A 25,681-nucleotide genomic window follows, 5' to 3' on the forward strand; every position below is an offset into this window, starting at 1 on the left:
AGTTCTGGGATATGAATCTGAAGTGTTAACTTTTGGGTTAAGGAAATGGGGTTTCCATATTCCATGAGGCTTTTCTTTTACTGGACTGTGTTTGAGGAGCTTTCAGTTAAATGATACATATGGTAGTGTAAAATATCAAAATCCAGTGAGATATGTTTAACTTAAAGGTAGTTTCAAGAAAAATATTACATGCTTTGAAACAAATCAGTATATTAATTAATAGTTACAGTTTTATTGAAAAGAGGTTTGAGGATATAATTTATGCTGCATCTGTCTGCTTAGGATACTTCCTAATTGATTTCCTGTTCTTCTCCAGATGCAGTCAGACTTCTTCTTGCCAAAGCCAAGGAAGTTACGGAACAGGCACTTGCGGAAGCCGTTAGTAGTACAGGTCAGAATAATTTGGAAGTGCAAAATGCCTGTTTTGTTCTTGAGCAGATAACAGTAAGGTTAAAAATGATTTGAGCTAAACTGAAATAGATGTCTATGTCATAACGAGCCATAATATATACTCTGTATGAGGAATGTCAACAGTAGTAGTCTAGTGTGTGTGGTAGTTTGGGAAAGAATAAAAAAGAGCCTTATCTGAAAGCAGGTACTGCTGTTTGGGCCTGCTGGCACAAGCTGCATGTTCATGTGGTATCCTGATCTGTCATTGTTAGAGCTGTCAGTGCTACTGGAACAACATCTCCCTGTAGATGTTTTTTCCACCTTTCTACTTGGTAATGACTGTGAAACTGGGATGGGTATAAATACTGTAGTGAAATAAAACAAAATATTGAAAGAACACTGATTTACAGGGGGAAAAATGTAATTTTCAAAGAGATGTATGGGAGAATTAGCATGCTGTCATGGATCTTAAGAGTTTGGCAAGCATTAAACTCACTTAGACTACTTTTATAATCCTAGCAGAAAGATTCTTGGCACTGTGAAACCACAGACCTGTTCTAGGGACTTGTGGCAGGTGGAGAACAAGAAATAGTTTAGAAAGATGGAAAATAATGGAAACTTGTTTGGAGAAGAGGAAGTTACCAAGCGTCAATATGCACTTTGGTCTCTTCTGCTTTGTATAAGAGTAGGAGACCTAGAAATTACATAGAGGTTATTTCTGGTAGTGAAATACCCTGGTCTGTGCAATTCCATTTGTTTGTAAACTTCATGAATACATACAACTGCCTATTTAATTCATTCTTGTTTAACTCTGATCAGAAGATCAGTTTGTACATAGTCTAGTCCTTAAGATCACTTCTGTAACTTCTTGAGAGATTATAACTGAGAGAAAACTACTGCAAGAATAATCAGAAAGGAATTTAGTTTTAATTCACACTTGTCTGAGAATTATCCGTGTGGAAATTTTCTTTTATGGTAGTTTACAGAGGAAACATGATTCCTATCTGTAGCTTCTTTTTCAAGATTGCACAGTCACACCATATAAGTACTCTGCTCCTTATTCTGGAAGGTATCATGAACTTCTGTGCCTTAGAAGATCAGCTTTACCCTCTGTTCTCTGCTTGAATATATTTTGATTTACTGTTTTTTCTGTCACATAGAGAACTCTGCTCCCCAGGCCATCTGGAAATCCATCCCAACATGTCTGTTCCTTTTCTATCCTATCCAACTCGTCTATTACAGGTGAGTTCCACATATCTTCTGTTACTTTTATGCTGCCATGAGGTGGACTTGAAAGTGTCTCTTTATACTGCATAAAGGAATAACTTATAACTTATAACTTATATAATAAGAGGCAAATATCCTTTCAAAACCACAAAGTCATTTATCAGTTGGTTGAGTCACTTCTACAAGATGACAGAATTGTTGTCCTGGATCATTGTTAAGCAAGTCATGGTTACAATAGAATTATTTTTCTTCCATTTCCCATCATTGAAAATGGGGAAGAGTGAGGAGGTCTGTACAAGGAGACAATTTGGAATAAATCACTAAGATAAGATTTTTTTTTTTCTACAGGATGTAATAACTTGTTTAGATTTTGTAATAAACCTTTCCTAGCACCTGAGATACTGTTTAAATTTCATACGGTATAAGCAATATATTGTCCATTTGTCCTTTCCTGCTGTTAGACTACTCTTGATGTCTCAAGATAACATCTCAAGATATTGTCTCATCTCAGCTTGAATCTCTCAAACTCAACACTAGAGCTTAAAAGTTACCCTCATTTAAAATGAGGAAAGCAGCTTCAACTAACAGTTTGCTGTTGCATTTTTGTGATAAGGCACTGGTTAGCTTGCATTACTATTTAAGTCTTGTTTAATTTTCTCCACTATTTGCATTCATGGAAGTTCAGTGCTGCTTGAAATGTATTTATTTTGCTTCCACTAAACTGTGTTGTGCTCTGCTTTAAAGATGGTAGATCTCATTTGTTTGAGAGGTATTTCATTCTTCACCACAGGGAGAGGTTCATTTCGGCCGATCCAGTCCTCACTGACAAAAGCTGCTGTTTCTCGTCCCATTGTGCCCAAAGTTCTTCCAACACAGGCTACCAACCACCTGTCTAGTAAGTCATTCCTTAAAAAGAATGAGAGTTAGTCTTTCATGGTATGTGTGATGTTGTGTTGTTCATTTCTTTTTCCTGTGTAAAAATTGTTAGTGCCTTTTAAAGTTAAAGAAAATGGTTGTGTTAATGATATCTTACTTGCTGGCTTTGTGGCTGGAGAAAGGATGAAGTCAGTTGTGGGACAATCCAAACTGGGTTCCTTTGGTGTGTCTGAGCTGCTTGCTAAGAAAGGATTTAGAATTTGTAACTGAAGCTGAGGACTTGTGTGATTTTGTTGTTTGTTTTGTTCTGCTTTTGTTCTGTAAGGCCACTTTCAAACATGTCAAGATCCCTTTTCAAATAAAGTTATAAACACTATATCTACTAACATGGGATTATGAATTCTACAAGAAAGTAAAATGCCAGAGCACCCCAAGCAAATACAGTCTTGCAACAAAAAAGGGGTCCCACAATTAGAATGATTGGTGAGGTGAAAGCAGTCACTGCCTTGGTGGCTTACAGCAGGCTTAGACAATTCTGTGTGATGAGAAGACATCTGCCTAGAGAAGCTGTGGTGCCCCATCCATGGAAGTGTTTAAGGGCAGGTTGGATGGGGCTTTGAGCAGCCTGGCCTAATGGCAGGTGTTCCTGCCAGGGCAGGGAACTAGATGGAGGTGGAGGATTGGAACTAGGTGATCTTTGAGGTCCCTTCCAACCCAAACCATTCTATGATTCAGGTATCTTGAGTTTTAAAAAAGTTTAAAATCTTGAGGGGGGAAAAAAACCCACACTTTTAAACTTTTAAAAAGTTTAAAATCTTGAGATTTTAAAAGTTCTGCGTGATGTTGACCCTGCAACAACGTAAGTTTATATATTGAGGCTAAACTGATGATAAGGGCAAGATGAAAAAAAATAAATAAAAATAAGGCTATGTTGTTTTTAAAGTTTCTCTGTTAAACCATAGGACATTTCTAGGAATTTCATAACCGACAACTTAAATATTTTCATGACAAAAAAAAAAATATTTAAAAATAGTGAGAAGGAGGAGAACTGGGATGTTTCTCTAAACTGTTTTGATGTAGCTGATTGGAGCAGGGTAGAAGAATTACAAATGTTCAGCTAAAAGAAAAGTTGCACTTCGTGAGGAAGAACAATTGATATAGCTGATCGTATAATAACCATGTTTGCTTCTTGCATGTGTTAAGTTTTGACTTGCTGGCCAATATCTTAAAAAATATTTTTAGAAGAGTCACAACAAAGTAATTGTGCGAGTAAAAGGCCTGTAATGTGTTTTTTGCTTGTTTGTTTCACAAAAGGTGCTATTGACTTGGCAGCTAAAAGTGCTGGTATAATCCCTGGTAGCCCCGTGCCTGTCCTGGATGCAGATGGTTTGCCCGGTGTATCTCCGTTGTCACCAGACAGAGTGACCACGGTAGTAACAGGGCAGGAGTCAACAGCAGCGCATCAGAACGGAGGCTCCATCACCACAGTGGAGGTCAGTCCCCTGAGCATGCCTTTTGAAGGAGCTAAATGTCTTGCTTTTCCGTTGTGTGGAAAGCTGTATTAGTAATGATTCTCCAGTGAGCCTTCGCCTGGGGCTTGCTGTTTAACACATGTATTTAGGAGTTTAAGGGATCAAATCATCACTGCGCTGAGCAGATTTCTATCCCATAGAATACCTTTCAACTGTTAGACTGTTGAAGTTGGTCATTCAGAAATCTGGGCTTGAAAAGAAACAGTGGTATATCAAGGGACAGTGACTCAGAAGGGAATCTGGGGGCAAAACATGAACTTTTGGGGTTGCATTTGGAATGGAAACTGACTTCCCATTGCTAGCCTCGTTTACTGAGATCCTGATACACGATTGCCTCTGTCATTTTCTCAGGCAGTTAATGGACTGTTTTGAAAGGTGGGGTATATAGAAAGAGCATGCATAAATGGTGATACGCACCTGTCTCTTATCTCCCCAACTATATTTTCACCATCTCCTATAAAAGTTTCACTCACGTGATTCCTGTTGTTGTTTCTAGAGCTCAGGCCCTGGGTGTCGCGTTCCGTTTATAAGCTTACCAACACGGCATGAGCAGGAGGCAGTTGCTGATGGTTTCCAGGTAGAGTATGTGTTGAAAGAAAGCTGTATCAAATAGGTAATGTTTTAAAACACCACTGCTATTACTAGTTAGATGCCTTTGTTCCGCAGTAGTTGTATACCATCATTATTGTTTTGTAGGAATGGAAGTCTACCATTGGAGTAAATTTTAAAAAAGAATGTCAGGAAAGTTGTTTAAATTTTTTTGGGGGGCATTCTCTAAAAAAGCAAAGTAAATCTGACAAGCTCTGACTTGGGCACATGTCTGACTCATGTTCAGCTTGACATCTACCAGGACACCCATGTCCTTTTCTGCAAAGCTGCTTTCCAGCTGGTGGGACCCTGGAATATGTTGGTGCGTGGAAGTGTTCCTTCCCATGTGCAGGACTTCTGTCACTTTCCACAAAACAGCAATAATGGTATACGATTACTGAGGAACAAGGGCATCTAACTAGTAATGGCAATCACATTTTCAAAACATTACTCACTTTGTACTACATCAGAAAAAAATCACAAACAGTTCTGTTAAGGGGTAGTAGAATCTAGACTCCTTACAAAAGCCCATTGATTTTTGGGAAGTCTGGCTCTAAGGAGAAATGAGTTAGTCTTTTAAAATATGTATACTCTAAGCTACAGGTTGTTTGCCTATACAAAGGCAGATATTATAATTCTTAAGAACTATCATGTAGATTCCTCAAAATCATGTTCGTTTTATTATTATGTATGGATGCTTATTTCTGTTACGTAGACTGTATTAAATTCCTCTGAGGTGTTATGGACCCATACTTTTTTCAGATGATTTGGCAGGATATGGGCTGAAGAGTATCAGTTCATACTTAGACATTTTTTATAAGAAGAATATGAATTACCCTTAGAAGTGGATATCCAAAATATGGGATCAATTGCTCTTCTGTAACTGAGAAGAATACTTTGAAGTATTTTTGGATCCGTGGAAAAAAATATATATATTCTGTTGGGTTATTAGTCTTTTTAAAAGTCTGATATTAATCCAATGCTTAGGAGTTAAGGTGCTGTTTTTCAGACATATCCAAGTTCTTCATGAATTCATGAGCAATTATCTCTGTTTCTTGTACCAGGGCACATCAGTTCTTTCTCTATCAGAATTGTCCAAGACTCCCCTCCAAAATGGCCTTTCCACTCCTCCACTACCCTCATCAGAGGCTTCCAGTACCCGGCTCTCTCCTCCCAATGTTTCTGCTCTCTTGGATATCTCTCTGCCTGGACCACCTGAAGATGTGCTTTCTCAAGGAGAACCTGCCACTCAAATCAGTGATTCTATCATTGAAATAGCTATCAGCTCTGGGCAATACAGTAAGTCTGAGCTTAGCTGAAGTCTTCCTGTTAACTTAAAAAAATAATAATAAATAAATAATAAAAAAATCCTTGTCATCGTGCATGTCAGCAGAAAATTTGGGGAAGCAGTTTTTTGATTTTTTTTTTTAAATATATCTGTTGGAAATATGACTGTGGCTGGCCTGTCTTTTCTAATGTATTTGGGTTTTTTTGGTTGTTTTTTTTTGAACATAAATTGATGCAGTGTCCTGTAACTTAACCTCATTGACTGAACCAGTGATTCCTGATGTTGGCTTACAGGTGAAGGTGTTTCTCTCTCCCCTGCAAAGCTGAATGGTAGTGACAGCTCCAAAAGTCTTCCGTCCCCATCCAGTAGTCCTCAACAGAACTGGATTGCCTCTCCCAGCCATGATCCCCAGTGGTACCCCAATGACTCCACAGACTCGTCTCTCAGCAGCTTGTTTTGTAAGTGCTGGTACATAGGGAAATGAAAAAGAAGCACAATTAGAACTCATTCCTTTAGAAAATAGTCAAGTTAGTAGGACGTGTGGAATTTTTCCTTTACTACTTGTTAGTATGGCATTGCCTTTGAGTGCATTTTCTTTCTCTTCATAAATCTGTTCCTGAAAAGATCCTGTTGCTAAACTAAAGCAAGAGCCCTTATCTTGCAGTAAATAATGCTTTGGTGGTACTTCGTACTCTGCTTGGAGCCTGACTCATCATCTAAGTTGAGATATTTTGGCTGTTCTGCCAAAATGAAAAGATGCCCTTGGCTCTGCTCTTGGAAATTTGCTGTGTTTGGTGAGCCTAATCTCAGAGATGAGATCATGGAGTTTATTTTTTGGGTTGTTGTTTTGTTTAGTTTTGTTTGTTTCTTTGGTTGGTTTTTGAGCTAGCACTTAATGAGGCAAGTGTAATGAGTCTGTACTCTTAGCAAGCTGCTGATGGTGTTCATACTGGCAACATGTAAATTTTAGGAGATAGAAGAAATGGGTAGTCATCCTTCATTTGCAGTTTCCTTGTTCTTCTATTTGTCTTCCCATTTGCAAACTTTCAGTACAGTGACTTACTGATGTGCCTGTTCTTTATAGCAAGTTTCATCTCCCCTGAAAAGGGACGAAAAATGTTGCCAACTCCTGTTGGGACTGCCAGTGGCACCTCCTTACTGGGACCTAGCCTTCTGGATGGAAACTCCCGGGACTCTTTTGTATCACGATCTCTGGCAGATGTAGCAGAGGTATGTCATCGAATTACATTTGGATGGTTTTGTTTCCTTTTTTAGTGCAGTGTTACTGCATATTACCCATCATACCTTCCCAAGATACTTACGGCAAAGATATTTTGACATCTGCACTGTAGCTTAACAAAGTTACAGTCTTAACTGAAAGATGCAAAATGATCTTGGGGTGTACTACACCAGGGCTGGTGCATGAAACTGTTGTGAGCATCTTTGACCCAGGCTCTTTTTGCTGGAGGAGGTTGTATTTGCCTTGTTGGCCATATTTTTGTTTTGACAGAGTTTTTATCTTTGGATGTGTGTTCTACTTTGTTCAGCGAGCTGAATGTGAGCCAAGATGTGCTGTGGCAGCAAAGACAGCAATGTTTTGGGCTGTCTTAGCCTAAGTATAGCTAGTAGACTGAAGAAAAACGATCATCTGACTCTACAGAATTGCTGTGAGACCACATCTAGAATATTGTGAACCAGTTTTGAGCCCCTGATACGGGAAAAGACGTAGATAAACTGGATCAAGATAAGCGAAGGGCCATCAGGATCATGAGCGGGCTGAAGCCTCTATCTGTGAGGAGCGGCTGATGGTACTAGGCTGCTGCAACCTGGAGAAGGCTTCAGGTGTGGGGGACTCAATAGCTTCCTTCCTGTACTTGTGGGAAGTCATCAAGAAAATGTAGTCAGGGCCTTCACTGTAACAAAGGAACAGTAGCAGGAACAGGCAAAAGCTGAACCGAGAGGTTCTGACTACAGAGCCTGGAAAGGAAAACCTCTTCACCTTGAGGGGAAACGGGTGGTGAAACAGGTTGCCCAGTCTGGTTGTGCAGTCTCCATCTTAAGAACTTTTCGAGACTAGTGGAGGTAAAGCCCGAGGAAGCTGGTCTGTTTTCTTGGTATAAATTCAGACATTCTGCTACCTTGCGAGAAGCTGTTGAGTGGCATGCACACGTTTGTGTGTGTGTTCATGCAGGGCATGTATGATGATCTGTCTGTGTGGGCTTGAAGTGACCCTGCAGCCCCTGATCTAACAAACTGCCTTCAGGGAAAAATGGGTTCAGCTGCAATTTTAAGCACACCAGAGCAGATGTAGTGTTTTGTTGTTGTGGCAGATGTGGGTTTGCGTTAGGTGTATTTAGAGTATCCTTTTAAAATAGCTTTAATGATGGGAGAAATTTGAAAGGCATTTTATTAAATGTCCTGCAGAGTCAAGCTTTATTTACAAATGCAGGTATTGCGTAGAATGCAATGTCTATAAAGTTTTTGCATAACAACTAGTGTACTTTAATGCTGAATTAAGGATGTTCAGGTAAGGTCCATTCAGATTGTTTTATTTATTTATTTATTTATGTATTTTTTTGAGAGGCTTCCATTTAGCCACAGGTAAGAGCTATTCTCTTACTCAGATCAAGTGAGATAAAGTGCTCCCTTCATATGAGGAGGCTGGGAATGAAGGACGAGAGGTGGCAGGCAAAAATAGAAACACATGAAATTCTATTCATTCTATTCTATTCTAGGAATTTTTTTATTGTGTGGGTGATTAAACACTGGAACAGGTTGCCCAGAGAGGTTGTGGAGTCTCCATCTGTGGAGATGCTCAGAAACCAACTGGACAACAAGGCAACCTATTCTTGTTGACCTTGATGAGCCGGAGGGTTGGACAAGATGATCACAAAACCCCCCTTACAACTCAAACAACTCTATGAAATTTCCACTGACATGTAGCTCTTCTTTTCTGTCATCTCTCTTCTAGGTGGTGGATTCCCAGCTGGCTTGCATGATGAATGAGAACAGCATAGATTACATATCTCGTTTTAATGACCTTGCCCAGGAACTGTCGATACCTGAGCCAACCCGCAGGGAAATTCTGTTTGATGGAGGAGGTGGTGGGCCCCCCATTGGGGATCTCTCACAGTGAGTGGTTGATACCAGCAGGCTGGTGTAGACTGTTTAGCTTAATTTGGAGCTTGCAGTGCTGGTTCATGGCAAGGGCCGATTGCAGAGAAGCAGCTGAGGCTCAGTTATCCCTGTCTTGTGCACTTCTTTCTAAAAGAGAAGCGTTGTCTTCAAGGTCTGAAGAAGTACTTGCAGGTCCTGGAATGTGCAATATACCGGGAACAACAAAACATGGAGTATTATTATAGGAATGGTGCGTCCCCTGCATCAGTGATGTAAGATGGCAAGCTTACAGGACAGTCCTGAACTTGTACTTTGGAACGGCCTAGGCAAGAAGCTCAAGCAGGTATTGCCAGAAGCTCCCCTACATGAGTTGTTTTTGCATAGTACTCGAAATGCCATGATTTGGAATCCACATTGAAGTTGTGGAGGATGAAGGGTGCGGGTAGGTATGGAAACTGTTTTGCATCTTGACATGTCCTAGTTGGCACTCTTTTTATGAAATCAGTCAAACTGAAGTTTGTTGCACTCTCTTCAAAGACGCTGCAACTCTGTGATGCTTCATTTCTATAGACCATTCTGTTTCTTTGGCTATGGTTTGTTTGACCGTTCCAGCAGGGGCATACACCTGCTTTTTTGTTTTGTAGGAGAGCTCTGCTTCACCCTACTCCCAGATTGTGTGGATCCCTAGGGAGTGTCCTCTATTTTTAAACCCCATCAAATGTCACAATCGTCCTTCTGACTGCACTCGTATTTTCCACCTTTGAGATTCTTCACCACATTGCACGGTTCATTCCATGAGCGGGAGAGTGCTCTCCTGCTTTCCCTGAAGAACGGTTGCTTTTCAAGTCAGGAGAAACTGCAAAACAACTTATTGGAATCACTATGAAAGCTTTATCATTAGTAGTCTTGGCTGTGCTGGAAACCTGTATATATTGCCATCTTTCTCAAAAAAAAAAAAACAAAACACAATACCTGAGAATTTTCCCAGGAGAGGAAATAGGAAAAAAATATTGTAATCTATAGATACAAATAATATTTTAATGCTAAAGTTGTTGAAATCTGTCTATCTGTCTTGTGTCATGAAGAGGAGGGGTGTCAAGTCCTCGTTTAACCCCTTGGTCCGTCCTTGTTTCTTCCTTGTTCTATGAATTCCAGGTACTCTGTAGTACCTCAGGGCATCGTTTTTCACTATAGTCACTCCCAGGCACTAATGGATCTGGATCCCCCTCTGCTAAATCCCTATGCATTTAATTGTAGTGTTTTAGTATCTGAAAGACACAGATCTGATTCCAGTTGTTTGAAAGGAATCTAAAATTACAGCTGGTTTTCCTTCAGTTCTGCCTTTATAACTCAGGAGACTTTTCCTATTTCCTTTCCTACCAGTCCTGAGAGAGAATACCTTTACTGTGCCCCTTTTTTTAAGCACTTGTCTGCTTCTCCATTGAGAGGATGTCCCTTGGCTATTTTAAGTTGCTCTGAACTTATCCTCCAAGGGCATAGCCCTGTATAAACCTCAACTTTATATTATTAATAAATAATAAAACTCCATCTCTATTATCAGGGGTTCATTTTCCCAACTTGCACTATACTTGGTGGATGGAATTCTGCCTGCCTTTAGATGCTTTTACAAGGCATTTGACTGGGAGTTTCTGCTCGTAACCTTGCTCATGATGCACTGATTGGATTTGCTGTTTTCCCAGTCACTTTACCCTGCTTAGGAAGATTTTGTTTTACTGCTACATGGTTTGCCTTACGCTCTTTGTCATTTAAAGAAAATGTCACAAGTTTTCTGATGCACCTTTTGTGTGGCCCAGAGCAACTTCACCAATGTCAATCAAGAAGTACTGAGATTTGTATGACATTCCAGGACCCCACGTAAAAGGTTGCTACATTCTCCGATACAGGAACCACAGACCTATGTAAAACAGCATTAGTATGAACAGCTGTTCCCAACTGGGAGTCAAGCCTTTAGTACTAGCAAGAAGACAGTCATGACTCGAAAAACAGAGTTTTGTACCTGTGGGCTAACTTTCTACTTTGTCCATGTCACATGGGATGTTAAGTCCTTTGGTGATTATTTCTCTTTCGTTATCCTTACAGAGTGTTGTTTGGTGATGCAGTTATCAGGAAATCATGTTAACCTGGAACATAAAAAGTTGAATGATGTCAGAAGAATGAATGCTGAGGAGTATGTGATTCTGAGCATTCACCCTTGGTGTGGAGAGGATGTCCATTAATCTCAAGAGTCACTCACCCTAAAAGTTCTCAGTTTTACATGTTTTGATTCAGTCTTTCCCAGAGTGTCTCCTATCAGTTTTGGCTTCTTACATAAGTAATGCTGGTTATCCTATATGCTGTACCTCCGAATCCTTCAGACTTGCAGGACAGAAGTAGAGGACTCCTCATGTAGCTGTGGCTATGGATTACAGGACATGCAGGAGGATGTGATGTATTCTAGTATGAAGTACTGTATTATAAACAAAAAATCTGAACTCATTCTTAAACTTTAAAATACTGAAAGACTAGCTTGATGGTCTCTGATGTATTTAGGTAGCTTGACAAATATTTCTACCCATGACAGCAGTTAAGTGGATTCCACGCTAATTTTGACTTTTAGATTGCCTACAGTAAGTTCCGGTGTTGCTGCACCGTATGGCAGAGCATTTCATCAAGGTATGTGAAGAGTTTCTGCCATCTGATACAGGGAGCTGTCAGGTTGCCCCTTCTCAGCCCATTCAGTGGCCAGAGGGGAATAATAATAATGCAGAATGAATGTCAGCATGGTGGCTGTTCTTACTGATGCCACGAGATCAAAAAAATTTAATATTCTGAACCATTGCAAGTAGACTTGGGACCACCAAGTAATAAAGTGGAAATGACAGAAATCAGTTCAGCATCAACGCTGTGATTAGAAACGTGTTTAGCGTCAGCCTCTTAAAAGTTTTGATTACGAAACAGTTTGACATCTTTTCTTGCACCAAATTCTCTTTGTGGTCCTGTCTTTTGAGACTTGAAGCTCCGAAACAGTCCTGCCTTCCATATTTGGTTTCTGATTCCAGAAGTGTAATGTTCTGCAAACTGCATTTTCAGGACAAGGAGGTTTTATCAGGGAAAAACTTGAAAATAACTTAGATCGTTGTGATAACTTTGAATTGATGCAGAATTTGTTACCCTTACTACATGAAAACTCACTTAAACACACATCTAACTCCACCAGTACTGGATTCTCTGTGGATGTGCTTTACATACCTATTGTTAATTTGTGCCTAGGACTGCTAAGGGAAAAATTGGTGGGTGGATGTGTGTACGTACATCTGTTTGTGCATGCGTATACACCCACACACGTATATTGGGAAAACCCAAAATTTGTTTCAAGTTTAATTTTTTCAGCTTCCCCAGCAAAAGTAAGAGGATTCATGTTTGTAACAATGTCAGCTTATCCTAAGCAAACATTCAAGCAAGCTACACTGAAATTTGGGCAGTTTTTTTTTTTTTTTTTTTTTTTTTTTAAAGTTAAGTGTAACTTTGGTAGCTTAATAGCTGCCTGAGACACTGTAAGGCAGTTGGAGAGGACAAATGGACACTAAGAACCTCCAGTTCTAGTATTATTTGCTCTAAGGCTTTAGTTTCTACTGGTTTTATTTGTAAACTTCTGAATGGCTTGCCCCATGTTGGTTTAGCAGCTGTATGTACAATAAGGAAGTTCGGAGTAGTTCAGCAAGGTGAGTGGCAGAAAATTCAGTATTTGTTGTCATAATAGTCTGGGTGAAAAGCAGTACTACATCCTAAGAATTAGATCTACCTGTGTGCACATTAATAGTGGGTTTTCTTCTGGGGGTTGCATCCTGATTAGCCACACAATTCATTTTATCCTTTATCACTAAATCTATTAAGCATAGGAATGATGATTGTTTTTAATATGGCATTGCTAAGCCTTTCCTTGACACCCTTCTTTATGTTTCTAAATTGAATTAAATAGCTTGGATGAAATCTACACTTATAAAAACATCTAATTTACTGACTCCACAGGTCCCAGAGTGGAAATTAAGTTGCATTTTGTTCTTTACACTCAGACTTTGGATGAATTTATGAGAAAAGTACTGCACTTTTTTGTTGTTGTTGTTTTTGTTTGTTTGTTTTTTTAAGAAAGAAAAAAACTTTTCAAACCTTTGAATCTCTTAATTTGACAGCAATTTGTAAATGTTAACTAAGTGAAACCTTGGCAAGCACTACGGCAATAAGTTATCATTAATTATTGAAACATGATAACTGCTTTAGAGCTTATGGTTCTGGCAGCAAAATTTAATGCTGTTTCTTTTAATAATAGTTAAGCCATATCATCTAAGGTTTCTGGCTTGTTTGAGATGTGAATTTGTTTTATAGATTATAAATATACCTATATAGTGTATGTATAAAGCAGAATGCCTGTCCTTACTGATTATTTTTTGTACCATATTGTAAATTATATTATTTATTCTTTACCAATTTTGGAAAAAGGTGTTTTGGTTATTTAATATAATATACAAAAGCTGTTAAACTTCCTCTGTTTAAATTTCCAATTCAACTTGTAAAGCTGTTTTTATTCTTGTGCATAAATACATACTAATACTTGGTCTAACTCATGTCCAGTGTGTTATTTGCAGTTCATATCCTATCAAATCTTCCATTTAACTTCCACGTACGTAGTAATGACCCCATTAGAATCCTGGGGATAAAAGTGTGTCCATAATGCTGAGTTTTTCAAGGTGAAATTCTGGTTCCAGTGAACTCAATGCCATAATTTCCATCATCTCCCATCCCCAAATTGTCATGATTTTCACCAGGGTGAGAGAATGTTTTGATTTTTGGGTTGTGTAGTTCTTTTTTATGCCTTCCAGCTTCCGTTCCCCATAGCATCCCCTAACGGCGAACATAATGAGTCAAAGCAGGGGGCTCTCTGTCCTGAATCTCCTATGTTTGACAGTGGTTACCAATAACAAGGGGAAAAAAAAGCCAAAGGATCTGCATATCGTCCTGATTTCCCCCTATCCACACAGACACGCCCCAGCACATCGTCATGACTGAGGATAAGCAGGAGCTTAGCTGCAATAAAAACTTTATGCCATTGTGTTTGTATAATCTCTACAGCAAGAAGTTTCCACCCTGAGGCCAGGCAGGCAGGGGAACAGGCTGCCCAGAGAGGTGTGTGCAGTGTCTGTCTGCAGAGCTCTTCAAGACAAGTGAATGCAGCCCTGAGGAAACGGCCTGATGGCAGAGCTCCCTCAGCCTGCTTGGAGAAGATGGTTGGATTGGAGACCTCCTGCGGTTCCTTTCAACCTGAGTTATCCTGAATTGTGTTACTAATTGATCTGATTCTGTTTTGTGTGTGTTTCAGCATTTGGTCTGCACCATCCAAGGGCAGCTTTAGGTAATTATGCATTGATTAAGCACGGAATTGCTGATCAGTCCAGGGAGGCGATTGTCCCACTCTGCTCTGTGCTGGTGCAGCCTCACCTCGAGCGCTGTGTGCAGTTCTGGGCACCACAGCACAAAAAGGACTTCGAACTGTTGGAGAGTGTCCAGAGGAGGGCGACGAAGATGGTGAAGGGCCTAGAGAGGAAGATGGATGAGGAGCAACTGAGGGCACTGGGCATGTTCAGCCTGGAGGAGGCTGAGGGGGGACCTCATGGTGACCTGTACCTTCCTCATGAGGGGGAGTGGAGCGCCAGGCACTGATCTGTTCTCCTTAATCACCAGTGATAGGACCAAGGGAATGGTGTCAAGCTGAGGCAGGGGAGGTTTAGGCTGGACATCAGGAAGAGGCTCTTCACTGAGCGGGTGGGTGCACACTGGAACAAGCTCCCCAGGGACGCAGTCACGGCACCGTTGGGACTGTGCTCTCAGTCCCACGGTCTGAATTTTGGGCAGAGTTGTGTGGGTCCGGGAGCTGGACTCGGTCCCTGTGGGTCCCTTCCAGCTCGGGACATTCCCCGATTCCCGGTGGGAAGGACCTGACCCCCCCCCCCCCCCCCCCCAGCAGCTCCCCCCTCACGCGCCCCGGGCACGGGGACCCCACGGCACCGCCACGCGCAGCAGCCGCGCCCAGGGCCGGCCGCCGCCCTCCGCCCTTTTAAGCCTCCTCCCTCCGCTCTGCCCGCCCTTCCTTCCTCCCAGCCAATCCCTCTGCCGCTTCCCCTTGACGGACGTGCAGCGCCTCCAATGGGAGCAAAACCAGGACGAGCGCCGGCGCGGGTCCTTTTCAATCTTCCCTCCCGCCGCGAGGCTGACCGGACAGGCGGGACCCCGAGGGGGCGAGCCGCGTCCGATAGGCGGATCCGCGTGATGGGCAGCCGCATCAACCAATGGTAGGGCGGGGAGGGGGCGGGGGCGGGGCGGCCGGCTCTACCTGCTCCCCGGTGAGGCGCGGCGCAGCGCTGCGAGCCCGGCTGCTGCCATGTTCCAGGGCCCGGAGGCCGACGCTGCCAAGCCCAGCTCCAGGTGGGGCGGCGGAGAGCGGGGAGCCGGCAGGGGCCGGGCGGCGGGGGGGGGTCCCCGGCGGGGCTTTGTTCGGGGCTGGGGGCGGCCTGAGGCGCGGCGCTGAGGGCGGGGGGGCCCCGCCGGGCCTCGCCTCACGGGGGGCGGCCGGGCTGCAGCGGGGCCCGGCTCCGTCCCCGGCCGCGAGGAGGGAGCTGGGCGGGCCCGGGGCGCCTCTCACCGGGTCCGGCACCGACCCGCGGAAGCGGCTTAAAAATCCCCTCCCCCTGGCGGGGCCGCGGGGCTGGGGCGGTTAAAGCCGGCCCGGGGAAGGAAGCGTCCGGCAGCCGGGGGGGGGCTTTGGGTTCGGCTTTGTTCTGCTGTTAAGCCGTGGCAGGGCTTTATAGGATGTTTTCTTCCCAAAGCACGCTCTGCTCGGTCCTCAGACGGAGAGGTGGTGGTCTTCGGCCATCCAGGGCAGTGCACGGTGATGTAGCGAGCGCTGCCGGCCCGCTGCTGTTTGCTGCGAGAAACTGACTGCATGGTCTGGTTGCTGTTAAACCTTCGTGATGAAGTTTTGTGTTCTTTAAAAGTTTTGCTGTTCCAAGATAAAACCAAATTGCATGTTTAATTGTTGTTGCTTTGAGGACAAAGCAGGGCAGATTGCTCTCACCATCCTGCTGATGTAGGCTATACAAATGCCTTGCTTTCCTGTACCCTCAATTTATTGAGTGTACGAGCAGTTTCACAGCTACTCTGTGGAGCTGAAAACATTAAATGTTGTCTTAACTGGTAGCCACTTGGGAAATATAACAATATAGCACACGTCCTCCCCATCAGTGCTATTGCAAAATACTGCAGGGCTTTCAGCTCAGTAGGAGGATTGACTGAACAAAGCTTGCTGCTTGCTTATAAGATGAGGGAGGTATTTAATCGGCAGGGAATTTGTACTGATCTAAAAGCAGAAGCTGGCCTGCAACTTTTGGGGCTCTGTTGGTGTTCCAAACCTCGGTGCCTGCTTTCTGATTGCCCTTCTGCTGGTTATCCCAGTGAGGGTCTCTGATGCACAAAGCAACTGTCCTCTTCTGCCTTCACTAGAGCACTCCGAAAGGCAGGAATTCATTGTTCTGCTTTCAGTTGTATATAATTATAGATCTATCTTTTATATAAAAATATTTATTTAGTCAGTGTCTTGCAGTAATGGTTGAGTCTTGGCACCCCTTCCAGAGGTTGGCTGAGAGGTTTAATTAGGGAAGAAAATTCAAATTCAGGGGTGTTTGAGTGTAGCAAAAAAGACCACAAAACCTAATTAAAATTCTTCAAGCCTGCCAGGAGAGAACAAAGCAATTTGTAGAGGCTTCTAAACTTACGGGGTAGGTTCCTAATTTAGCTGTTTGAGATGAATTGACAGAGTTCTGGTCTGGGCGAGAAGGGGCAGATTTAAATTGCACAGAATAAGTTTTATTATTACTGTTTAAAAGAGAAAAATAAAAAACACCACAGCTTCCTCTCTGCTCCCCTACCCCTGAAAGAGAAAAGATCCAAATTCTCTAGCTATGAGGCACAAAAAGTATTGCAGTATAAACTGGTATAGAAATATAAGCTAAAATGACTATAAAGTGTATGCTGAATTTGTCTGCTTGAGAGAGTCCAGCACCGAGCCACGAGGATGATTAAGGGAGTGGAGCACCTCCCTGGGTCTGTTCAACTTGGAGAAGAGGAAACTGAGGGGAGACCTCGTTAATGTTTATAAATATGTAAAGGGCAAGTGTCAGGAGGATGGAGCCAGGCTCGTCTTGGTGGCGTCTAATGATAGGATAAAGGGCAATGGGTGCAAGCTGGAACGTGGGAGGTTCCGCTTAAATATGGGAAGAAACTTCTCGGTGAGGGTGACAGAGCGCTGGAGCAGGCCCAGGGGGGTTGTGAGGTCTCCTTTTTGGGAGACATTCAAAACCCACCTGGACGTGTTCCTGTGTGACCTGACTGTCTCACTCGGATCTAGAAGCAAGTGGAACTTGGAAGTATGAGGAGGCCAACGCTGCCCTAGAGTCTGTGCAGAAACAAAACAACTTTGTGTTCTCCTGGTTTTTGGCTAAAGTGAGGGAGTGCAAAACCCTGTCACATCTGTGAAACCAGAAGTGGGAAGAGTTTGTTGCTATACTTCTAGGTTATTTTTGGCAGTTCCTGTGAATGTCTTGGCATTATTTAGGGTTCTATGGACTCGGTGTTGCTGTTGCTTGAATGTTTATTTTGTTCTGGAATAATTGGAAGGACGCTAGTAATTGGAAGCTTTAGAAATCGAGGAGGGAAATCCACTTAATGTCTGTGGGGTTCCAACATTTTTTCTGGGTGATGCTAGGAGAAAGGGATGCTGCTTGTGCTGACTTGAAAGGGCCTCCTGAGCACCTCAAACAATTCCTCCAGCTTGCTCGTTGCAGGAGTAGGGTTTTTTAGGATGTATGCTGTGTGTGACAAAAACAGGAGGACAACATAAGACTAACACTTAGTTTTGGATTTATTTTCATGTTTTATTAAGCTTGCTAATTGTATAATCAAGACTTAGTTACAATTATAACTTATAATTGTTCCCATTGTATTAGAGGAAAGGTGAGCTTAGGTTCCAGATCAGGTTTTCAGGTTAGAAGAGGTGTAATTCAGCTACTGTATTGCTCAGCTGCTAAGATTTTGGGTAACTGACCAGGTAGCCATGACTGTGAAGGTTGTTTTTGATACCTACACGTTCATTGCTTTGTCATGCTTCTTCTGTGAGTTCTCCAATTAATTCTATTTACACTACTCTCCGGTAATGGTTCCTTTCCTTTTTAGGAAAGGACTTAAGTCTATTAACAAGGCATAGGTATTGACTGGAGACTTATTACTTGATGGCAAGCATGACTTTTAGTAGGTTTTCAAGAAGTTGGTCTAATTCTGTTGTAATCTCCGTTTTTTAATAGGATCTGTTTGATATACCTGTGGTACAGAGCTCTAATCTTAATGGTGGTGCATCTTGGCAACTGAAAATTCAGCTTCTCACACTTTGATTTTCATTCTAAACTCTCCAGCATCTGGTATGATAACAGATGGCTGAAACTAGTAAATATTTAGTAGCTAGGAAATACCTCATTTTATTTAAAAGTTGATATGTTTGACTTATGTCAGATGCAAAATCAATATATGTAATTTAACGTAGACTGACACTGCAGTGGTTATTTTTAAAATACCAGAGACATAAGTATTTTTGTGTTGTCTGGAAGACCACAGATAGCATAGACCTTCCTTCTGGTAGCACTGTTGTGACCATTCCAAATAATAGCAGATAACAATCAAGTTGGCTGACTAGGAGGCTGGTAATATTTTGAGAATACTTTATTAGGGCATCTTCTCAAAAGTAGATGCTTCACAGACTTAACAGATCTACCTGAAGTAAGTTCAAATCAGCATAGTCAATCATAACATAGAAGGGGAAATGCGAAGGGGGCATTAAATATGTGGAACGTTGTACGTTTTGAACACACTTCCATCTCTTGCTTCTCTTGTTCTGTGATGTAGGGTACTGAAGCCTCCTGGAGGAGGGTCTAGTAATCTCTTTGGGAGTACAGAAGAAGTTTCTTCTTCCAGCAGGCCACATCGGATGGCATCCAATATCTTTGGAGCATCAGAAGAACCACAGAATTTTCCCAAAAGAACAAACCCTCCAGGTAAGTGCAGTCTCTTCTTGCAGCATGTTTGGGCTCTGAATTGCAAAGCAGAAGTGGTTTCGTGTTACTACTGTACAACAATATTTATCTTTTTATATTATGTGTCTTTACAAAATGAATACATTTAGTAAAATTGGGGCCTAGGAAATGATGATGCTGCTTCTGTTCTAGAATTCTATCATCAGTTAGCTGCAATGAGTACAGCTGTGAATCTGAGACTCTCTGAGTTCTTGTAACAAGGGATTTCAACCATTATCTTCAGGCAAGATATCTCTAGATAGCAGAGGTCTAGAAGTCTCTGAATTCTTGCAATTTTTTTGATATAATGTGGTAAGTCTAAGTCATCTGGAAAAAATGTAACAATTGCCTTTCAGGGGGAAAAGAAAGTGGTATTTTTGAGGATTCTGGTACTGCTCAGCCTCGTCCGCGTATGAATCCACCTGGTGGGAAGACAAGTGATATCTTTGGGTCTCCAGTATCTACCAATGTTGTGCGAGCACACCCAAACAAGCCTAAGGTATTTGTACATTTTTCACTGAGTCGAGAAGCTCAGTGAGTCATCTTCTAGTCTTGTTACCAACACAGCAATGCCTGCATTTTTTTTAAATGACAAACCTAAATTGTGAATGGGGTAATCTCAAATTAGGCAGTTATTCCTGAAATCTCTTCATAGTTTATCAACTTTGGTATATTAACTCTCATTATGCCCTGTAGTTTCTGGTAAAACTTCTAATTACACTGCAGATGTGTATTTTTTTTTTAAGTGCTTTTGAATCCTTTGGTCATCTTATAAGTGAGGTACAGATAGAGTTCTGTGCACACAGCCAAGAGGTATTTTAAAATGGGTAGAAGATTTCCCTGTATTCTGCAGTTTGGCAGAGGTGATGTTGACACCCACTCTGGAAAGCCAGTGTACACCAGTGAACTACAGTCAAAATTGTCCTGTGACCTTGCTGTTGTCTTCACCTCTCTTAAATATATGCATTGACGTTCAACATGAAAGAACTTCAGCAGGAGATGATTAAGCTTCAGTGATCAACACTGATAATCAACTTTGAGTTTCAGGTCTAGCATGTGATGGATTTTGTGGTGCCAGACAAGTGTATCTTACTGTATCGGGTATCATTTGTTGGTCTTCAAGCTGGGATATGTACAAGTTGGAAAGTTGTGACCAAATCTGGCTTTGGAAAAAAAGGAGGGAACGTTCCCAGTTACATTGGGTTGATTTGTCTGTTCAAAAGCCCTGTATTTGGATTTACAACTGTTGCCTTATGCTAAGTAGCTACTGTTAGAGTAATAATTGCCATGTTGGCAGTGTTTTTCACATGCGAGGTACCAGGAAAACCTAGCATCCTATGAAATGTAGCTGACACTCTTTATGCTGAAGAAATAGTAGTAGTCTCAAATTTCTTGGAACCTTAAGAAGGAAAGATTGCTCAAATCTAAGTGTTTTTTTTTCAGTTTTCCCTCCTAAATTTGAAGGTGCGGGTAGTGGGCTTTTGCCTAGATCTTTATGCATGCTCCCAAGTTTATTTGGAGGCGTTGAGTCATAAGAAAAGGGAGGGGAGGGAAGGCTGTGGAAGCTAGATTTGGTTGGGAGTAGCACTGTTGGAGTAGCAGAGGGCTTTGTTTTGTTCCTCTGTACCCCTTTATGGGGCTAGTCTTTTTTTTCTATTTTAATGTAAAATTTTAATTCCTGTGATTTCCTGACTAAAGGGAGGACAGAACTCTGGAAACTCCTCTGAATTTAACTAGAGCATTGAAGTTGTGGGAGATACAGGGATGGAAAGGGGGTAGCATATTTGCAACAATTACAGTAAGTTGAATTTTGTGGGTGAGGAAAACATGGAAGCTTTTCTGAATTACTGTTTTGTATTTCTGACAATTAACATTATTGGGAAAGTGATTTAAAAAGCTTTGTGAATTACCTCGCTGTTTGGGTCACTCTTGCTACTCACCTACAACAGTAATTGCCAAATGTCAGTTTGGGTGCTGAAGGGCTGCTTGTGTGCTAGCTGCTCTAAGTTGTCTTAACTTCTCTTGGATGGTATTATGTACTTGTCAAGAATGGTAATTCCGTGCCTTTGGACTGAACTGCTTATCACAGGCAAAGCTTGAAGTATCTAACGAATTAGCATAGTGTGTTCATCTGTTTCAATGAATTGTCTGGGATGTGCACCTGAATGTAATGTAGGAGTCCACTAGTAGAACTAAACTCTAGAAGCTCTTTTGGGATTATGAAGTGGTGAAAGGGGATGAAGGGCTGAGGAGTGCAAAAGAGTGTCTGTAGCTGTTGGCTTTTACCATAATAAATGTATGAACTTTGATAAGAAACAAAGGAAAAACTTCTAAAAGATCTTGTGACAGAGTTACTGTTTGAGGATGGTGATATACTGAGACAGTTTTTTGGTTTCATTGCAGGATCACATTGTCTTGAAAGAAGATGAAACACCGAAGAAGCCAGAAGGTCAGCAACAGAAACTCTCTGCTGTTTTTGAGAAGACATGATCTGAGGAACAGTTTCTTATGCTTTCCTCTTAAAAACAGAAGACTAAAGCTGAAGTTCAGCATTATATAACAGAGGTTTTCCTTCTCTTAGTCAGAAACTGAATCACGTAACTTCATGGAAATTGTTCTCTTACTGAGGAGAGCACCCCATGCACAAGCCTTGATAATGTGCATATAGCTTGCATATCTACTTTGCTTGATACTGTAGGTAGAATGTTTTTCTATATATACAGAGATTCCATATGTATCTGTCAGATTGCTTCCTTCAGGTGTGTAGTCTTGGCCTTCTCTAGTTGCAAGTAACAAGTAGCTGCCTGACAAAATGTGTTATTACTCTGCTAATTACTGTTAAAGAATGATGGGAGCACTGCTTTCAAGCAGTATGAAAGGATTGATTGATGGATCTCTTAATTGTCTGACACTGCCAAAGTAATTCCAAAGGTACATTGCTAGGCCTACGTGTCTGCCTTAGAAAGATTGCTGAAGCAAGAAAGGAGTTGTTATAAAAGTGAAATTCTTCTTCAGTACCTGTTTCTTTCAGGAAAGAATGAATAGGTATAAACTACATCCTTAGTGTACTGTGGATGGGAGGCATGGGGAAAAAATGCAGCCTAGACAAGATGATGTGTGCAAAAAAGTTTTGTTCACTACAGTCTGCTAGTTGGTCTAATCCTTTTTTCTTATTGTTCAGCTGCAGAAAACAACAAACCACAGCTGGAAGATGGTGGTGAGAAAAAAGATCTGGGCAAAGAGGAGCGATGCAAGGAGCCGGAACCCAAGATAGACAATCATGAGCCCAGATTAGGGCCAAGGCCACGCTCTCACAACAAAGTTCTCAATCCCCCGGGTGGAAAATCCAGCATTGCGTTCTATTAGGGTCATCTGTTCGCTTTCACTAACGGAGTCTGCACAGAAAGTCTTGTCTGTGGTTGTGAGGTCAGTTTATGGACTATTGTTTGTGGATAGGTTCTTAAGCAGATGGATGAGGGTTATGCCAAAGTGTGTGCAAAGGAAACCTGATGATTTGGGGAGGGAGGGCTGGGGAGGGTAAGGGTGCCCTGCAGAAGACATGAGTATGGACTGCCTGCCTGGGTGGGTGGCAGAGGGGGACATTAGTGTAACTTTGTGAAAGAGCAGTGCTACTTTGTGGTGACTTCATCAGGCCCTTAGCTTGCCAGTGGCTCAGGACATTCTTGTGGAGTCAGGCTTTTCCATACAGTCAACATGTAAAACAGTGTGAATGGGTAGGGACCCAGAGGTCACATCTGGAATATTCTGAAGCACAGCAGGTAGGCTGTGCTTTTCTCTAGGCAACAGGACACAGATTCACAGTATGAGTTGACCTGCAGTCACTTTAATGTAAATACGTTCAACTGGAACAACTAGTGCTACTGTGTTCTTGAGTGTCTGTAGTCTTTGGTTCTCTTTTTCTTCTTTCTTGCTGAACACCATGTTTGTGGATACAAAGACAAATCATGCTGAAAGTCTTTTATACTCTCATAAATCATCAATGTTAATAAGTGTCTTAGTGTTCCCCTCCTCAGAATATTCAGGCATTTCTGCTGCCTTCAGTAATCTGCTGATTACTCTGACTAGCTCTTGATGAATGGTAATACCAGTCCAATGTGCTGGTTTGTGTAGGTGATTCTAGAAGACTTTAAAAGCATCTCGGTTGAGTGCTTGCACGCTTCCTGGAAAAGACGTTGGTGCAAACAATCTCCTCATGGTGTTCTTTGAGGAGAAACGACTTAAGATGTGCAGTGAATGTAGAAAACATACTGAGATGTCTAGCCAGCCAGCTTTGGTAACCCAACCTGTATAGAAATGCCTTAGTTTCTGCAACATTTTTTTTACTTTGTACACTGCGGAAACCAGAACTGTTTTGTTGTCTTTACCACAGTGCATTTTTTTTGTTTGTCTGTGCTGACTCTGTTAGTGAATTCTCTTGTCTTTGGTCAGCCTTAGATTTGCCTTTGACTGACACAGATTTCTGTTGGTAAGGGGGAAAAGCTACTTGGATTCTCCCCACACCACAGTTGTAGTTGTTTTGAGACATACTGTAGACTATCATAGTTGGAGAAACAAAGACTTTAGCAATACAAACCTTTTGATCATGCTGGCTATCTTAAATCATATGTGGAAGATGTGCTTTTCTTTCTTTTGCAGAAGCGTATGTTGGAGAGGGTAGCTCACATCATTGATTCTCTGAATTAGCTTTCATGTTCAGAGTTCTGGTAATTGAATGCTAACATTAGTTGCTTAGATGGCTCAGTGAATTTAGTAGCGATTTTTAAATCTGACATTCAAAACAGGAGTTGTTCAGGTACACCAAAGAACAAGTGGCCTTATCTGTGTATATCCACTGCTGTACTAGCCCAGGTTCCCTGAAAACTGCTGCTGTTTAGAGGGGACTGTCTCTGGGTCCGGTGCTAAAAGCTCTGTCATTACGGTGCTTATTAGACTGTTCTGTTCTGTATACGTCAGAAGTGGTGGATGACTGCTTGAAGACTTAGTTGCCTTTTCAGATTGTGAAAATGAAATGTATGGGAAGTGCTAAGGGTAGAAATAATCATGGAAAGCAGGAATTACAATGCCTTTGTACCTCTCAGATAAATTTGGGACTCGCTGTTATTTTGCCCCCCCAGGAGAACAATGCAGGAATTCTAACTTCAAAAAGTTCAACCCTGTATTCAATTTGTGTTACTTCTAAATGTGTATTTCCTAGCAGCTTTTATAGAGTCTGTGCTGTCTTGCCTCTGGTTGAGTCTGATACTTCTGCTTCAGTATCTTATTGTACTACTTTACAGGCTTTTAAGAGGTTACCAGGTAGAAAAGTCAACAAGAAGTTGCTTTCTGCATTGAAAGGTCTGGTGTAATTGATACTGTCTTGGATACTGAGCTTAGGCTTGGCATTTTTTAGTGCATTGGCTACAGTGCCTGTCTTTTAAACAAACTTCCAACAAGGCCTTAAATTGGTTAAACTGTGTTTATTTTGTTCATTTTTGTGTTGTTTTTATTTTTCCTTTGGAATTTAAACTGTTTTCAGTTCATCAAGTAAATTTGGTAACATTTCTCTGCCACGGAAGGGGACTGGAAATCAGATGATTAATCATGCACTTCTCAATAAACCTCTGTATTTTGCTACATCACTGTGTGCTGTAGATGTTTGCTCTTTTAAATAAATTAATGGGTGGTCTAGTTCAGTGTAGGTAACACTGAATTTTGTTATCTGAAACTGGAGAAATAACACAAATGTTTCCAGGCATTTTGTAGTGGAGAGTGATCTTTGGAGATGTGACATCCTACCTGAGGTTGCTTATGAGAAAGCACATCTTGGGAGTTAAGGGACAGCAGCAAGGGTGGGCTGTTCAGATCACTGCATTTCTGTGGGTAACGTTCCACATTCTGTGTGATGCAGGAATGCTGTTGTGCTCTTCAACAATACTGTGAATAGGCTTGAATATTCACATGTTCTCAATATTTAAATGTTTTGTACGATAACATAACTCCCCTTAAGCAGGGATGTTCTTCATGTGGAGAAATTGTATCCCCACTTCTACAGTTCCAAAGAGTAGAACTCTTCTCTTATGCCATGTTATCTCTGCCAACGGAATGGAGCTACCTATACCTCCAGTTCCTGGTGAGTTGGACGTTCTGTCCTCTCAGCCAGCTCATTTTAAGTCTGATGAGTCTATGCCATAAGTTACAGACTGTGATACCCTACAGAGCCTCTCACCTACCATTTGCCTCTAGTCATTCTATTCTGCACTGAGAGTTTTGCTGCTTGTGGTTAAGAACTTCTCTCTCAAGCATGCACAATGCTTTGGATAGCATCTGCTGAGTGTGAGAACCTGTGAATATCCTTGATACCTACCGCATTGGTAACAAGGGATTGTCTTTGTATTGTAGACAATCCTATAGTTTCACTTTGCAACTACACATTGTCATTGCTTTGCCCCTAATTGGGAATTTGAAGTTTAAACACTGTAGAATGTTATCCAGGT

At 41.7% G+C, this 25,681-nt stretch overlaps 2 protein-coding genes across 5 annotated transcripts in view; both read left to right on the forward strand.

The window, feature by feature from the left end:
* Positions 1–13,640, forward strand: part of CRAMP1 (cramped chromatin regulator homolog 1) — a 43,475-nt gene extending 29,835 nt beyond the window's left edge. For 2 of the 3 annotated variants that reach the window (XM_084537491.1, XM_084537492.1), the window contains exons 13-21: positions 317–391; positions 1,551–1,632; positions 2,408–2,512; positions 3,808–3,986; positions 4,522–4,602; positions 5,678–5,912; positions 6,195–6,359; positions 6,986–7,131; positions 8,873–13,640. In XM_084537491.1, the coding sequence (XP_084393617.1) occupies positions 317–391; positions 1,551–1,632; positions 2,408–2,512; positions 3,808–3,986; positions 4,522–4,602; positions 5,678–5,912; positions 6,195–6,359; positions 6,986–7,131; positions 8,873–9,037 (1,233 nt within the window). In that variant the 3' untranslated portion in view covers positions 9,038–13,640. The remainder of the gene's footprint in view (positions 1–316; positions 392–1,550; positions 1,633–2,407; positions 2,513–3,807; positions 3,987–4,521; positions 4,603–5,677; positions 5,913–6,194; positions 6,360–6,985; positions 7,132–8,872) is intronic. The other variant, XR_014698397.1, reaches the window with a different exon arrangement.
* A 1,746-nt stretch (positions 13,641–15,386) lies between these two features.
* On the forward strand, positions 15,387–24,823 carry JPT2 (Jupiter microtubule associated homolog 2). Of its 2 annotated transcripts, XM_084536346.1 has the most exons (6): positions 15,387–15,495; positions 19,021–19,169; positions 19,544–19,686; positions 21,591–21,636; positions 22,369–22,565; positions 23,614–24,823. In XM_084536346.1, exons 1-5 carry the CDS (start codon positions 15,452–15,454, stop codon positions 22,551–22,553), a joined length of 567 nt encoding a protein of 188 aa, XP_084392472.1. In that variant the 5' UTR covers positions 15,387–15,451; the 3' UTR covers positions 22,554–22,565; positions 23,614–24,823. The 2 variants fall into 2 exon arrangements, with proteins under 2 accessions (XP_084392472.1, XP_084392471.1); XM_084536345.1 differs by having other exon boundaries at positions 22,369–24,823.
* Positions 24,824–25,681: the final 858 nt, after the last annotated feature.

This window comes from Aythya ferina (assembly GCF_964211825.1).
Source record: "Aythya ferina genome assembly, chromosome: 15".
In the NCBI taxonomy this organism is placed as follows: Eukaryota; Metazoa; Chordata; class Aves; order Anseriformes; family Anatidae; genus Aythya; species Aythya ferina.